Source organism: Mytilus trossulus, chromosome 4, assembly GCF_036588685.1.
Source record: "Mytilus trossulus isolate FHL-02 chromosome 4, PNRI_Mtr1.1.1.hap1, whole genome shotgun sequence".
NCBI lineage: Eukaryota > Metazoa > Mollusca > Bivalvia > Mytilida > Mytilidae > Mytilus > Mytilus trossulus.
Genome location: NC_086376.1, coordinates 65,340,416 through 65,356,638, shown reverse-complemented (window position 1 = coordinate 65,356,638; position 16,223 = coordinate 65,340,416). Strand labels below are relative to the sequence as shown.

The 16,223-nt window shown below is 34.5% G+C and overlaps 1 protein-coding gene across 1 annotated transcript in view; it reads left to right on the top strand.

The window, feature by feature from the left end:
• Nucleotides 1-16,223, top strand: part of LOC134715768 (uncharacterized) — a 134,229-nt gene that overhangs the window by 65,281 nt on the left and 52,725 nt on the right. Inside the window, exons 27-37 of the mRNA XM_063578195.1 lie at nucleotides 3,771-4,020; nucleotides 4,515-5,692; nucleotides 6,716-6,949; nucleotides 7,341-7,528; nucleotides 9,336-9,747; nucleotides 9,950-10,213; nucleotides 10,782-11,198; nucleotides 11,517-11,771; nucleotides 12,208-13,065; nucleotides 13,457-14,506; nucleotides 14,961-15,078. Coding sequence (XP_063434265.1) covers nucleotides 3,771-4,020; nucleotides 4,515-5,692; nucleotides 6,716-6,949; nucleotides 7,341-7,528; nucleotides 9,336-9,747; nucleotides 9,950-10,213; nucleotides 10,782-11,198; nucleotides 11,517-11,771; nucleotides 12,208-13,065; nucleotides 13,457-14,506; nucleotides 14,961-15,078 — 5,224 coding nt within the window. The remainder of the gene's footprint in view (nucleotides 1-3,770; nucleotides 4,021-4,514; nucleotides 5,693-6,715; nucleotides 6,950-7,340; nucleotides 7,529-9,335; nucleotides 9,748-9,949; nucleotides 10,214-10,781; nucleotides 11,199-11,516; nucleotides 11,772-12,207; nucleotides 13,066-13,456; nucleotides 14,507-14,960; nucleotides 15,079-16,223) is intronic.

Here is a 16,223-nt window from a genome sequence, read left to right as displayed (position 1 = left end):
TTTTTCTACCGATTTAATATATAACTAGAATCATGCAAACAGACTTAAGGAAAAGGCATGTAAGTTCATCATACAAATATGACACTTTTTCTAGACAATCCAGATCTTGCAAAATACGTCGCTAAAAATTGTAACCTTTAAAATTGTTGTTGTGCAGTAAAAACCCATATGGGAACTTTCAAAAGTTGGCGGGTATGTAACAAGTCTTACTATTTTTATGCTCCATTTATGGGCAATATGTTTTCTAGTCTGTCTGTCCGTCCTGCTTCTGGTTATAAAGTTTATGGTCGAGGTAGTTTTTGATGAAGTTGAAATCCAATCAACTTGAAACTTAGTACACATGTGTTCCTCTTGATATGATCTTCTTAATTTTACTGCCAAATTAAAGATTTTACCTAATTTTCATAGTCAACTGAACATAGAAAATGATTGTACGGATGGGAAATCCATGTACTTTTTATACGACTGCAAATTTTGAAAAAATTTTCGTCGTATATTGCTATCACGTTGGCGTCGTCGTCGTCGTCGTCCGAATACTTTTAGTTTTCGCACTCTAACTTTAGTAAAATTGAATAGAAATCTATGAAATTTCAACACAAGGTTTATGACCATAAAAGGAAGGCTGGTATTGATTTTGGGAGTTTTTGTCCCAACATTTTAGGAATTAGGGGCCAAAAAGGGCCCAAATAAGCATTTTCTTGGTTTTCGCACTATAACTTTAGTTTAAGTTAATAGAAATCTATGAAATTTTGACACAAGGTTTATGACCACATAAGAAAGGTTGGGATTGATTTTGGGAGTTTTGGTTTCAACAGTTAAGGAATTAGGGGCCAAAAAAGGGCCCAAATAAGCATTATTCTTGGTTTTCGCACAATAACTTTAGTAAAAGTAAATAGAAATCAATGAAATTTAAACACAATGTTTATGACCACAAAAGGAAGGTTGGTATTGATTTTGGGAGTTTTGATCCCAACAGTTTAGGAATTAGGGGCCAAAAAAGGGCCCAAATAAGCATTATTCTTGGTTTTCGCACAATAACTTTAGTTAAAGTAAATAGAAATCAATGAAATTTAAACACAATGTTTATGACCACAAAAGGAAGGTTGGTATTGATTTTGGGAGTTTTGGTCCCATTATTTTAGGAATTAGGGGCCAAAAAGGGCCCAAATAAGCATTTTCTTGGTTTTCGCACTACAACTTTAGTTTAAGTTAATAGAAATCTATGAAATTTTGACACAAGGTTTATGACCACAAAAGAAAGGTTGGGATTGATTTTGGGAGTTGTGGTTTCAACAGTTTAGGAATTAGGGGCCAAAAAAGGGCCCAAATAAGCATTATTCTTGGTTTTCGCACAATAACTTTAGTTAAAGTAAATAGAAATCTATGAAATTTAAACACAAGGTTTATGACTATAAAAGGAAGGTTGGTATTGATTTTGGGAGTTTTGGTCCCAACAGTTAAGGAAAAAGGGGCCCAAAGGGTCCAAAATTAAACTTTGTTTGATTTCATCAAAATTGAATAAATGGGGTTCTTTAATATGCCGAATCTAACTGTGTATGTAGATTCTTAATTTTTGGTCCCGTTTACAAATTGGTCTACATTAAGGTCCAAAGGGTCCAAAATTAAACTTAGTTTGATTTTAACAAAAATTGAAACCTTGGGGTTCTTTGATATGCTGAATCTAAAAATGTACTTAGATTTTTGATTATTGGCCCAGTTTTCAAGTTGGCCCAAATCGAGGTCCAAAATTAAACATTGTTTGATTTCATCAAAAATTGAATAATTGGGGTTCTTTGATATGCCAAATCTAACTGTGTATGTAGATTCTTAATTTTTGGTCCAGTTTTAAAATTGGTCTAAATTAAAGTGCAAAGGGTCCAAAATTAAACTAAGTTTGATTTTAACAAAAATTAAATTCTTGGGCCTCTTTGATATGCTGAATCTAAACATGTACTGAGATTTTTGATTATGGGCCCAGTTTTCAAGTTGGTCCAAATCAGGATCTAAAATTATTATATTAAGTATTGTGCAATAGCAAGTCTTTTCAATTGCACAGTATTGTGCAATGGCAAGAAATATCCAATTTCACAATATTGTGAAATAGCAAATTTTTTTTTAATTAAGAGTTATCTTTCTTTGTCCAGTATAGTAAGCAAGAAATATCTGCAAGAATTTTTTTAAATTGGAGATATCTTTCTTTGTCCAGAATCAACTTAAATCTTTGTTATATACAATATACAATGTATATTCACTTTTTACTACCAACTGATAAATTTAAATAATCTTTACCATTCAGTGATAACAAGCAGTTTTTTTACATCTTAATATTTTATGATGTATTTAAATGAGTAGTAATTGTTGCAAACTCCATTAGAATATTTTAATTGAAATTAGTTTTGGAATAAGGGAAAGGGGGATGTGATTAAAAAATTGGGTTCAATTTTTCTCATTTGAAATTTCATAAATAAAAAGAAAATTTCTTCAAACATTTTTTTGAGAGGATTAATATTCAACAGCATAGTGAATTGCTCTAAGAGAAAACAAAAATTTTAAGTTCATTTGAATACATTCATTCTGTGTCAGAAACCTATGCTGTGTCAACTATTTAATCACAATCCAAATTTAGAGCGGAATCCAGCTTGAATGTTGTGTCCATACTTGCCCCAACCGTTCAGGGTTCAACCTCTGCGGTCGTATAAAGCTACGCCCTGCGGAGCATCTGGTTCTTGTTTGAAGAAAAAAATACATTTTAACAATAATGGAACAAAGCAGCCTGGGTAAGTGGGGCTGCTTTTATGGTAATTCAAGTTACTTTTTATTCACCTTCTTCCACTTCAGAGCTATCAGCTCTTTGATTAAGAAAAATCTATGGAGTAGAATTGGAGATTTGGCGATTTTAAGACAAATTTTAGAAGGGTTTTCTTCGATTTTATGTGCTTTCTATACAAATGTTCACCCATTTTGTAAGAATTCAATCAGTAATATTTCAAATGATAATTGAGATAAATGCATTATTATTTCGATTTTCAGTTGAAGTTAATCGAGCCAGAGCTGTATGCCAAATTTTACTGAAATCGAAGACATAGCCCATTTACTGTAACTTGACCTTAAGGAGTTATTGCCCTTTAAAGACTTTTTTTCACAATTTGTTCATCATGTTGACTTACTTTAAAAAATCTTCTCCTTTGAAACTGCTGTATCAATTTCAGCCAAACTTAGGCTAAATGAGTTTCAGAGTATCTAGTATAAATTTTATATTTTATTTCCTTGTATGTCGAGAAACATAGCTCCTATAAAATAGAACATAGGAGAAAATGATTTTTTTTTTGCTTTTGAAGAAAATAGGACGATTCAAAGAACATTTAAATAAATTGGAAAGCCAAAATAATCATTGATGAGAGATTTAACCAAAAAAATTTAGGTGAGCGATTCAGGCTCTTGAGAGCCTCTTGTTTTTATTACTGAAAATGTGTATGTGTAAACCAATTTTCTCTATATGATCAGTTTCACTTTAAATTAAGAGCTGTTTTGATTTTTTATAAATTTTGAAATAATTAAGATGTCTAGAAAATGTCAGAATTCATTGTACTCATTATAAAGAGTACAGGGCATTCCATATAAAGACATTTTGACTTGTTGTGTTTATTAATTTATCTAACTTCACAATAGGTAAGGGATATACAATGTGTGAAAGTGTTTCATGCTACTTTACTACTCTAAACTTCTTTAACCTTAAAATTTATTTTAAAATGATCCTCATTTTACTTCAGGCGATTGTACAGCAGGCTATTTCTGTATGAATGGTTCATCATCAGCCACTCCAAACGATGGGGTCACAGGTCAAAGATGTCCTGAAGGTCATTATTGTACAACAGGAACTACCGACCCAACACCATGTGGTCTAGGGACCTGGTCCAACAGTACTGGTCTCACTATCCAATCAGAATGTCAGGAATGTTTAGGAGGATATTATTGTAATGTTCAAGGAATCACCGAACCGTCTGGTCCTTGTGACGCAGGGTAAATTTTTTTAGTTATATGTGTTGTAAAATTTATGCATTTAGAATCTATAAAAATTAAAAGATCTGAAGTTTATGTCAATGAGACAACAATAAAACAATACATTAAACAAAAAAACCTTCCAGGATAAATGCACTATTTCCAGCAATAAAATTCTAATTTGCCTTTGGTCTAAAAAGTGAGTGAATTAGATAAATACTTTGAAAGATCTGCCGTCAACTTTGGTGTAAAAAGTGTTCTTACAGTGATAATGCAAGAAGCTTGGTCTTTTAGTTTATCAAAGGGCACTTTTCAAATTGTTAAAAAAATATTAAATCATGCAATAATTTCTGAAATTACTGTATATAACACTGCACCTGCTTTTATATAGAATATATTCATAAACAATGCATATAATATTATCAAAACATTTGTAAATTACCAAAAGCATTGAGATCTTATGGTTAATTTTGTAAATTGAAGCTAAATGTTAATTTGCTGGGTATTTATTTCAGATACTACTGTTCTGGAAAAGCTTCAACTCCTACTCCTACTGATGGTGGTGCCACTGGAGATCCCTGTACCATAGGCCACTACTGTCCATCAGGCACTGCTGTCCCAATATCTTGTGCTGATGGTTCCTACATGACAAACACACAAGCTGCTGAATGTTGGAATTGTACTGCAGGACATTATTGTATCACAGGACTCACACCAGAAGATTGTCCTGCAGGGTTTTATTGTCCTGAAAGCACAGGTCAGGTATGGAAGCCATGCCCAGGTGGTACGTTTAGTGCATCAACAGGTTTATCAGCTGTGGGAGAGTGTACACAATGTACGGGAGGTTACTATTGTGATGTTACTAATGCTACTGTTGAGACAGGAGAATGTAATGCTGGATACTACTGTACATCTGGATCTGACATGCAGTCACCTGATACAGGAAATACAGGTGTGGCTGGTCCATGTCCTGCTGGTCATTTCTGTCTACAGAAGACTGTGACTGCTTCTCCATGTCCGGTTGGAACATTTAGTAACCAGACAAAGTTAACAGCTCAAGCTCAATGTGAGGACTGTTCCTATGGTAAATATTGTGGAAGCACTGGATTGACAGAACCGACAGGAGACTGCTGGGCTGGATTCTATTGCTTACTTGGAGCTCAGTCACCAAATAATCCAACTCTAGATTCTACAGGTGGACCATGTCCCATGGGAAACTTTTGTCCAAATGGAACATCATATCCTCTGGGATGTCCTGCAGGAACATACAACCCACTGACTGGACAATCTACCTGTCAACCTTGTGATGCAGGCTACTACTGTCCAGAAAATTCTACCTCAGTCACTGGAAATGATTGTCCAACAGGTCATTACTGTCCAGAGGGCACTGCATTCTCAACAGAGTACCCATGTGACAAAGGCTATTACAATCCATACACCACTAAACAAAGTGTGTCTGATTGTTTACCATGTGACGCTGGTAAATACTGTGCAACTCCAGGACTTTCTACTCCCACCAATGATTGTGATGCTGGTTGGTATTGTACTAGAGGTGCATGGTCAGCACAACCAACAGAGATAGGAAACTACACAGCACCAGACTGTTTCTGTCCAGTTAACCAGACTGGTGGTCAATGTCAGATAGGATACTATTGTCCCTTGGGATCTAATGCTCCAATAGACTGTACACCAGGTCAGTTCAATTACACAATAGTGTGGTTAAAACAATTCAAAAACTCAATATTGTGATAACACTTTTTTTGGGTTAAAGAAAAAAATTGACTTGACTTTTGTACTTTTTGGGTCATTATTTTCAACAAATCCACATTTTTTTTTACACTTCTTTCAACAAATCCACATTTTGGGCACTTCTTTCAACAAATCCACAATTTGGGGCACTTCTTTCAACAAATCCACATTTTAGGGCGCTTCTTTCAACAAATCCACATTTTTGGGCACCTCTTTCAACAAAGCCACATCTCATCCTGAACAAGCATGTGACTTTGCCGCTGAATGTTAAGCAGACAACAATTGATAAATTAACAAAGCCACCAAACTAGTTGTGCAAGAATAATTGATTTACAATAGTGACTCTACAATATAGCTTATTGGTGAAAGCAGAACTTCATATCTAATATTTATTATTATTTACAATATTTATATAGCGCATTATCTAATTTAAAATTACTCTAAGCGCTTAACATAAAACAATCAATGCAGTTAAAAAAATAAGGTGTTAAACATTAAAACAATCAATGCAATAAGAATGAAATAAAATTTTGAAACACATATAAAAAATAAAAACAAAAGGAACAGAAAATTAAAAAAAATAAATTATCAAAATTAAAAGGCATTTATACTACAACTAAAAGAACAAAGTTAAAAAAAAGTCAGTATAAAAAGTTACATATAATCACTGAATGCGAGTCTAAAATAATGGGTTTTCAAATTTTTCTTAAAAAGTTCGATTGAGTGTTCATGTCTTAGATGGCTAGGAAGATTGTTCCAGAGGCTCGCAGTAGCTTTGTCGAAACGTCTTTCCCCATAGATTTTGGTGCGTACACGAGGTTGTATAAGCTGCATGGCATTTTCCGATCTAAGAGATCTTGATGGTTGATAGGCACTAATGAGTGAATGAATTTATATCAAAGTAAAGATGCAAACAATTTGTTGTTACATTTTTTAATCTAATAAATAGTATGATTTCATATTACAGGAAGTTATTGTGGTATTGTTGGCCTTGCGACGGTCACTGGACCATGTGATGCTGGGTTCTATTGTACACTTGGTGCAACACGTCCAGACCCACAGAATGATGCCACTGGTGGTGATTGTACTGTAGGCCACTATTGTCCACAGGGCACTGATGTCCCTGAGGCTTGTCCACCAGGTTACTTTACAAATGCCACAGGAAACACTGACTTTACTGGTTGTAAACTTTGTACTGAAGGTTAGTAAATATAGCTTGTAATAAAAATATACAGTTCATCTTTTGACATTAATTCCAAAATTAGTTCTTTATTTCTTCATCTAAAGATATAAACCTATTTGATACCACATTAAAGACGGATTTATTATAAAAGAGAAAATTTAAAAGGTCTGCATTCTTATTGAAAAAGTTTTGAGGAAAGGATGTGATTTGTACTTTGCTGCTATAGCTAAAGTAAAGAGTCAACAATAAATGTTATGTGATAGACCAAGCTATGAATTCATACATACATTGTTAGTTCATGTCTAATTCAAACTTATTTACTAATTAACTTTCAAAAAAATAATTAGCAAATTAGAGTAAATAGCCAGTTGGACTTTCAATCATTTATTTTCACAAACTATTTTCACAGGCTCCTACTGTGACAGTGCAGGTCTTAGTACACCAACAGGACCCTGTGATGGAGGTTATTATTGCCCAGAAGGACAGAATGTTAGTGCACCAGCTGCTTATGTCTGTACACCAGGACATAACTGTCCAATAGGAAGTCCCACACAAACTTCCTGTTCATCAGGAACTTATCAAGATCAATATGGACAGGTATGGCTGCGAAAATGTTTTTTTACTTATTTATGGAATAAAAATTGAAAAAAAAAAAGTAATAATCTTTAATAAATAGAATTTGCTCACAAAGAAAGATAATTTATTAGGCAAAATGGCACCTTTTTAGATCAACCTTTAGATAAAAGTTGAAATAAAATGAAAACACATAGAAAACAATAAAACAAATAAAAAGACACTATAACTGCATTTAACTTTTTCATGGCTGGGTATTGAATCTAAAGGATCAATAATTTGGTTGAAGAAGTGAATTGATTTCCATTAAATGGGTTCATAATAGGCAACAAATTCAAACAGAACCAATGCCTACTTTCTATAGTAACAAAAAAAGTTATATTCCTCTATATTACATGACTTGATAACATCTTGGCAGTGTTTTTGTTTTAATAAATTTGTCAGTTTGTATATTGTAAATAATTGTAGCAAACTGAAAATAGAAACAATCGTAATTATGCATACATACCTGCCAACTTTCACGATTTAGGCGTGTACTACACGATTTTGACCCTTTGTCACGATTGCACGATCGTGTTCCTGAAAAACCCTCTAAAACACGATTTGGTGAAAATCTACACGAAAAATATTGTTGTTCCCGATTTTGAACTGTGTCCAATGGAGGAAAATCGTGTTCAGCCAATCAAATTGTGTGTTTCTCATGATCAAATTAATCAGCCAATCAAAAACGTTTTCTCTCAAGATTATTTTAACATGCTAGATATTGAACTTGTTGGTGTTGTATTCCTCTGTTTGTTCGCTGTTTGTTGGTCAAAATTGTAAAAACGTGAACATGGCAAATGATTTTACAACTGCAAGGAGGTTCTTACACAGAATAAGAATAAAAGCATTGCTGATTGATAAACTTCAATGATGCAGTACTACTATGAAGATAATAAATAGTAGTTTATTCACTAATTTATTGACATAACATGTACACTTGCTGTAACATAATTTTATTTATGTATTCAATCATTTAAAGTATAATGTACTATTCATTATTGTTCACATGGACCCTCCCCCCCACCCCCATCAACATGAGGAATCCCTTAAATGAGGGACTACCCCTAGTCAAGGGGTCACTCTTGTAAAAAATAAAATAAAAAAATGTTGATTTATTAACTTAAAAATGGGAAATTCTGACATTATATTTTGAACAGCTTTTCTAAATGAAGAGTATATTATTTTGAATAATAAAGAAAATATAAGGCCAAGAACATATCAAAATTATTGGACATGTGTTGATCATATAATACCAGATAGATCATAAGATGTATAGTTCTTTGGGAAAAGTTTCTTCAAATAATATGAATGTGTGCTCATTTGTACTTAAAAAGTGGTTTTGAATGTCCTAACATTGAGGGGGGATCCCTAGGTGATGTTCCTAACCTGATAAAGGTCCTTCTTTGTGTATAATTTTAAATTGGAAAAGTCAACAACTATTTAGTATCCTTACACATGAAAATAATTCCTGGTCTTACAGCTACATGTCCCGGCATATTTTCTGCTGATATAATAACTAGAATCATGCAAATAAACTTAAGAAAAAGGCATGTAAGCTCATCTTACAAATATGACACTTTTTCTAGACTACAAATCAGCACGCGCAAAATAGTCGTCGCAAAGAATTGTAACCTTTGAAATTGTTGTCGCGCACTAAAACCCCCATGGGCATTTTCAAAAGTTGGCAGGTATGTGCATAATTGAACTCTTTGTTATGAAATTATGTGAAAAGCTTCTTTTATGGCGAGAGGATTTGATTGGCTATTGATATCACATGGTTACTTTTCAGGCAACATGTAAGACTTGTTTGGAGGGATACTACTGTGATGGAACTATACAAAATAATACCTTCTGTTCTCATGGATCCCAGAATCCAGTTCCCTGTCAACCTGGTAACTATTGCCCAACTGGTACCAAATTTTCTACTGAATTTGGCTGTCCAAATGGTACATTCAGTGACCAGTACTACCTTAAGGCTGCCTCAGAGTGTACTCCTTGTAGTGGAGGAATGTACTGTGAATCCATGGGATTATCCACTCCCACCGCTGAATGTACAGCTGGGTATTATTGTACACAGGGAGCATCAGTGTCTACACCTATTGATGGTGTTACTGGAGACCAGTGCCAGATGGGAGGTTATTGTCCTCAAGGATCAAATGCTACAACTCTGTGTCCACCAGGAACCTACAATCCAACTAGAGGTAAAATATCCCGCAACAAAGTTGTCGGTGCCATATAGTTTTACCCTTGTTTTTATTATGTTAATGTTATACCCAATGGTGGAAGCAACTACTGTATTTGTTAGACAGAACTTTGATATGGGATATTCATTTTTTTTAGATGTTTTTTTATAAATTATTATATTTTCACTCTAACTAATTTATATAATACTTAATTTCACAGGTTTGACCGCAGAAACACAGTGTACAGATTGTGATGGTGGCAAGTATTGTCCAAACAGTGGTATGACGGCTCCTGCTGGGAACTGTACTGCTGGATATTACTGCTCCTCTGCAGCCTCCACAGCCACACCCACTGATGGTACTACAGGTGATGAATGCCCCATAGGAAGCTACTGTCCAGAGGGAACAGCCACACCCAAACAGTGTGATCCAGGAACATACACAGATACCAAACAGAACTATGAATGTCTACAATGTACACCAGGTCGGTTGAATTTATAAATTAATTATTTTTTTCTGATCAGATTACATGTTATTTAGCCTACAGATAATAGAAGCATCAACATTAAAACTTTCTGACCATATTTATAAATTGGGGTAATTAAATCTTTTCTGTGTTCATTATTCATTTTTGATGGCCATGTACAATGCGTTTAAAAAAAAAAGGTGAAATGTTCAATATGGTTTATTTTGCCAAAATGTCTTAAGAAAAACAAGATGCACAAAATATGTCATAATATAAGGTATAGTATCTTTCCACACCATTTACCTTTTTCTTTAACACAAACTAAAAGGTAGTGAAAATTCAAATTATGATTATTTGTAATGTGCAAATTTTGCTGAAAATTAATAAAAAGAGATATGGATGTATCAAATATCAATTAAATATCAACCACATGAAAATTGAAGGAATAAATGACATTTAACGGTCAGCAAACCCTATTTAAACATAATATTGAACTCTGCATTGCCTTGAATCTTAAATGAATTAGTTTGATTTATGGGCAAAAGACTAAACCAAAAATAACATTGATGATAAATTGTATTTTCAGGTTACTATTGCACCCAAGGAAGCAACCCACAGCCTTGTCCATCAGGTTATTATTGTCCAGAAAGTACTGGACATGTATGGCAATCTTGCCCAGCAGGTACCTTCAACCCATCCACTGTGTTAGCCAATGAAACACAATGTACACAGTGTACAGGCGGTTTCTACTGTGATGTAAAAAATCTGACTGCAGAAAGTGGTCCATGTGATGCAGGCTATTTCTGTCGTAGTGGATCTGATGACCAACAGCCAAGTGGTTTGACTGCAGGTGATGCTGGTCCTTGTCCAGTAGGTCACTACTGTCCACAACAGACACAAGATCCTATTCAGTGTCCAGCAGGAACATTTAACAATGAGACCATGCTGACTGCAGAATCATCATGCCAGCAATGTTTACCAGGATATTATTGCGACATACCAGGTATGATGATTGATTACTTACTTACTCTGTCACATACATTTACAAAAAGCATGAAATTATTCCACCATAATGTTTCAAATTAGCATAATTAATCTTTATATCTATAGTTAAATTCACCAGTAGTTTAGGATAGAAATTGAAATAATTTTTGTGTTCAAAGCAAATTTGTATACACATTTTGATGCACTATGGAAATTTCAGATGATTTTTATGGTTGATATAAATTATGGTAACTTATTGGTGGTTATTTCAATTTGAAGCATGAGTTCACTTTGACAAACTTAAACTTTGCAATTAATGAATACATTTTTTTCATAGGTTTAGAGTATCCAACAGGAATGTGTGAGGCAGGATTTTATTGTTCAGGTGGAAGTAACTCTTCCAACCCTCCAGCTACTGATGCTACAGGTGGTCCCTGTCCTGCTGGTTCCTATTGTCCAGTAGGATCCAGTTTACCAATGCAATGTGTAGCAGGAACTTATACTAATATTGAACAACAATCTAATTGTACAACATGTCCAACTGGGTATTACTGTACACAAGGCAGTTCCTCACCAGTCATCTGTCCAAAAGGTAAGGATTGGAAAAAAATATTCTCAGTTTGTTATTATTTTTTTATTTGCCTGTAAATTTAAACAGGGAAAGTAGGTTTTAAAAATGAAGAGAATTCATATTCTCATAGAAAATATGAGTTGAGTTTTTTGATAATATACAGAAATCTTAAGAATGATGATAATTAAGGCTGGCTAGTATGAAAATGTAAAGAGATTCTTTTATTTAATGAAAATGGATTTTTTTTAAAACTATGTTCAATCATTTGAATTAGATATCAAAATAAGATACTATAGACTTGGCAGGCTGCGTCCAGTAATATAAATTTATACACTGATAATATAATAATACAAATAACAAAAGCATCAGTTTTTATATGAATGAAAATCAAATAGGAAGTAATATTTTGACAAATTTATTATAAAAAAAATATTATTATGCATTCATATTATTTTAGGTCACTATTGTTTGGCTGCCACAGAATTTTCCAACCAATATCCATGCAACAATGGAACATTTAACAACATTACAGGAGCTCATGATGATAGTTTATGTGAGCTCTGTACACCAGGGTATTACTGTCCCACCCCTGGGCTAGCAGAACCAGCTGGACAGTGTGATGGTGGTTACTATTGTATTCTAGGATCATGGTCAAATCAACCTTCACCACTTGGTAATGATACTATGACAGACTGTTCTTGTCCCAACCAGACGATTGGAGATAAATGTAAAGCTGGAACCTTCTGTCCACCAGGGTCAGATTCTCCAACACCATGTACGGGTGGATACTATTGTGATTTAGATGGACTAAGTGCTGAGACTGGACAATGTCTGGCTGGATACTACTGTAATGGAAGCTCCACTCTTCAAAACCCTGTCAATGAAACTTTCGGTGATATTTGTCCAAAGGGACACTACTGTCCTGTAGCAAGTTCTTATGCCATACCATGTGCTGAAGGAGAATACAGCGATGTGTTTGCTCAACACAATATTTCGAGTTGTCTACCTTGTACAGCAGGAATGTACTGCCAGGGACCAGGAAGAGCCCTTCCTAATGATCAATGTGATGTTGGATGGTTCTGTCCAGAGGGCAGCATTGTTCCTCAACCACCAGGAAATGAATGTCTTGCTGGTCATGAATGTCCCAAAGGAAGTCCTGACCAGACACCCTGCTCTTCAGGCTACTACCAACCATTGGCAGGTCAAGGTCAATGTACCATGTGTTCTGGAGGAATGTACTGTGATCAGAATGAGGCTATAAGTGAACAACAAAGTGGAGTAGGTGCACCTTCTCATGGAGTTGTTACTCCTAAAGGTAAGTCAATTTAAATATTATTCTGTATCAGAAATAAATAAAATTGAAGCTCTAAAGTGTTTTATAAACATGTACACTGTATGTTGTTAGATTTGTAATTTAAAATGTAAACAAAATTTACTTAACATAACTTGCATTTTACCTGATATATTGACCTCAGAAAAAAAAAAGGATTGGTAGATGAATGATCAGAATGACTGATAAATTATTTTAGAAAAAAGTTAAAGCGAGGTAAACAAGCTAAACAAATGGTATATCCACTGATTGACAAAACTTGGAATGAACTGAGAACTTTGTAATATGCTGTCTTTTGTTGTTATTAAATCATGTTGTATTGTATCAGGTATATTATTATAGTCATTCAAAAACTAGTATTCTTATGTGATTTTAGTGTGCCCTGCTGGTTTCTATTGTCCAAATGGGACCATGACTGCAAGAGAGAATCCATGTCCAATTGGAACATACAGTAACACAACTGGTCTAGAAAGTCTAGCTGAATGTAGGGATTGTCCTGCTGGATTTTACTGTGAGGCTGAGAACATTACAACACCAACAGGAGAATGTACCCCTGGATATTACTGTGTACTGAAGTCCACAACACCCTCTCCAGGAAGTGTGACTGTCACAGGTGGACCATGTCACCAAGGAACTTATTGTGAGGCTGGAGCCTCAGTCCCAATACCTTGTCCTAAAGGTACCTATGGAGACAGGAATTTGTTACCATCATTAGCAGACTGCACCATTTGTCCACCAGGTGAATATTGTGCATCATCAAGTCTATCAGCACCAGATGGGTTTTGTCTTGCTGGATACTATTGCAGTAATGGATCAGAGGCTTCCAATCCTGTCGGACAGACTTACGGAGACGAGTGTCCAGCAGGTCACTATTGTCCACAACATAGTTACCAACCAACAGCATGCTCAGCTGGAACGTACCAACCAAACACTAGAATGACCAATGAATCAGCCTGCTTGCAATGTGAGCCAGGAAGTTATTGTAATGATACTGGATTATCTGCCGTGACTGGAGATTGTACTGCTGGTTTTTACTGTGAGCTAGGGGCTAGTAACAAGGCACCAGTAGATGGAATAACTGGAAACATTTGTCCAGCTGGTTCATACTGTCCTGAAGGTTCCCATACTCATATCTTCTGTCCAAATGGAACATACACCAATCACACTGGAGCATCACAATGTTATGAGTGCCCAGAAGGATACTATTGTAACTTCCGTGATCGTGCTGAATTGTGTCCTGCTGGAAATTATTGCCCGGCTGGTACGGGTATTGACATTCAGCCATGTCCAGCAGGAACATACAGTGCTACGACAGGACTAGGAAATGTTACCGATTGTACACAATGTGATGGTGGAAGATACTGCCAAACACCAGGACTTTCTACTGTCAGTGGACAATGTGATCAAGGATATTACTGTACATCAGGTATGAATTAAGTTCTAAACTGGAAAAAACATCATTTCCCCTCAACAATTTTACTTATCTTTATGTTCAATACTTGAAAAAGAAAAAAACCTTGGAAAAAAACTTCCTATGCATTATTACAATGTAAAGACCATCTTACAGTATGACAGCCACTTAACTTTTTCAGTTTTATCTTTTTTGCAGATTGAAATTCTGACTAATCTTTCCCAAATTTTATACAAACTTTAGTTCGACATATAAATCCCCATCACATTTTTCAATAATTTAACTTTTGTCAATACAAAGTTATTTGGGGTTATAAAAATTGACTCATTATTATGATTACTCAAGATTGATGTGTACACTATACTAAAATAAAACCTATAATTTTTGTTTAAGGAAGCTGTTTGTTATTCATAATTATATTAACTTTAGTTGTAAATCTGTACATTTCATATCCCTATTTGTTTTTCAGGTGTTGATATGTCCACACCAACAGGTACACATACTGGTATTGGTGGCATTTGTCCTGTTGGACATTTCTGTGTAGCTGGATCTACACTACCTACTAAATGTTCACCAGGCACATACAGGTAAGTTTTATATGATTGGTTTGTTTCTTAAAATTGTTCGAACAACAAGGGATTTCATGAAGAAGTCAAATTCTCCTGTTGATAAATTCTTTGAGGACTGTTTTCACTCTTAAAATTAAGCTTTATATGAAAAATATAAAAGTGCAGTTAGGCAGAAACAATGTTTTAACCTAATGCGACACCATTAATTAGTAATGGTAAAATTTAACAGTCTACATAGCTGTCAACTGACCCGTATTCTGCAGGTGTGACCCGAGATTTTCACAATTCTGAGGGATCACCCGGATCACCCGCCGGGTCATTGAAATAACCCGGGAATTCCGAAAATGACCCGATTTCACCCGTATTTCTTAGCCTTGAGATTGATTTCATAAGTTATATTCAATTGAAATACCGGCAAATTCGTAATTCTTCCGTGAACAGAAAGTTCATCTAGCTATGTAAACTGTCAAATTAAGTGACCCATTAAGTGCATGGCTTCACTTGACAGCTTTGGTGTCAAACACACTGTTAATTAACACCAATTACCCTGGCTTTAGGTCGTAAATAAATTGCACTATCGGTTTAAAAAAATATTTCAACCAAGATTTACTTCCCCTTATTTGTCACCATTCAAAATTATTCCTTATATTTACGTTTTATGGGTAAAAAAGATTTAATAATCAAAATATAAAATTCAAATACATATTGAAAAATAACTTTTCATTATTTTTATACCTTTATACAATTTTTAAAAAATAGTTGCAAATTATATTTTACATTTATACTTCCTTTGACTGTATTACTATATTTTATCATAGTCTAATTTCCTTGTAAACACTAACTTTCTAAGGATAAAAGCTACATAGCCAGTAGTGTCTATCCTCTTACACTTACATAGTGTTTCATCACAAAGCAAACAACATAAGACTGTGTTACTCAAATTTAAAAAAAAATCTTTAAAAGTGCAATAAAATAATAATTAATAGAATTTAAAATGACTTAACCAAGTGAACATGCATTGATGTTTTGGTATCTTTGATTTACATTTTAAGAAAATATACCATTAATACTGAAATTCTGCTCGAAAAAGTTCGTACGCGTTATGACCTGAGATTTGATTCTTCAATGCAGGTCATGACCTGCATTTTCATCATCACAGGTTG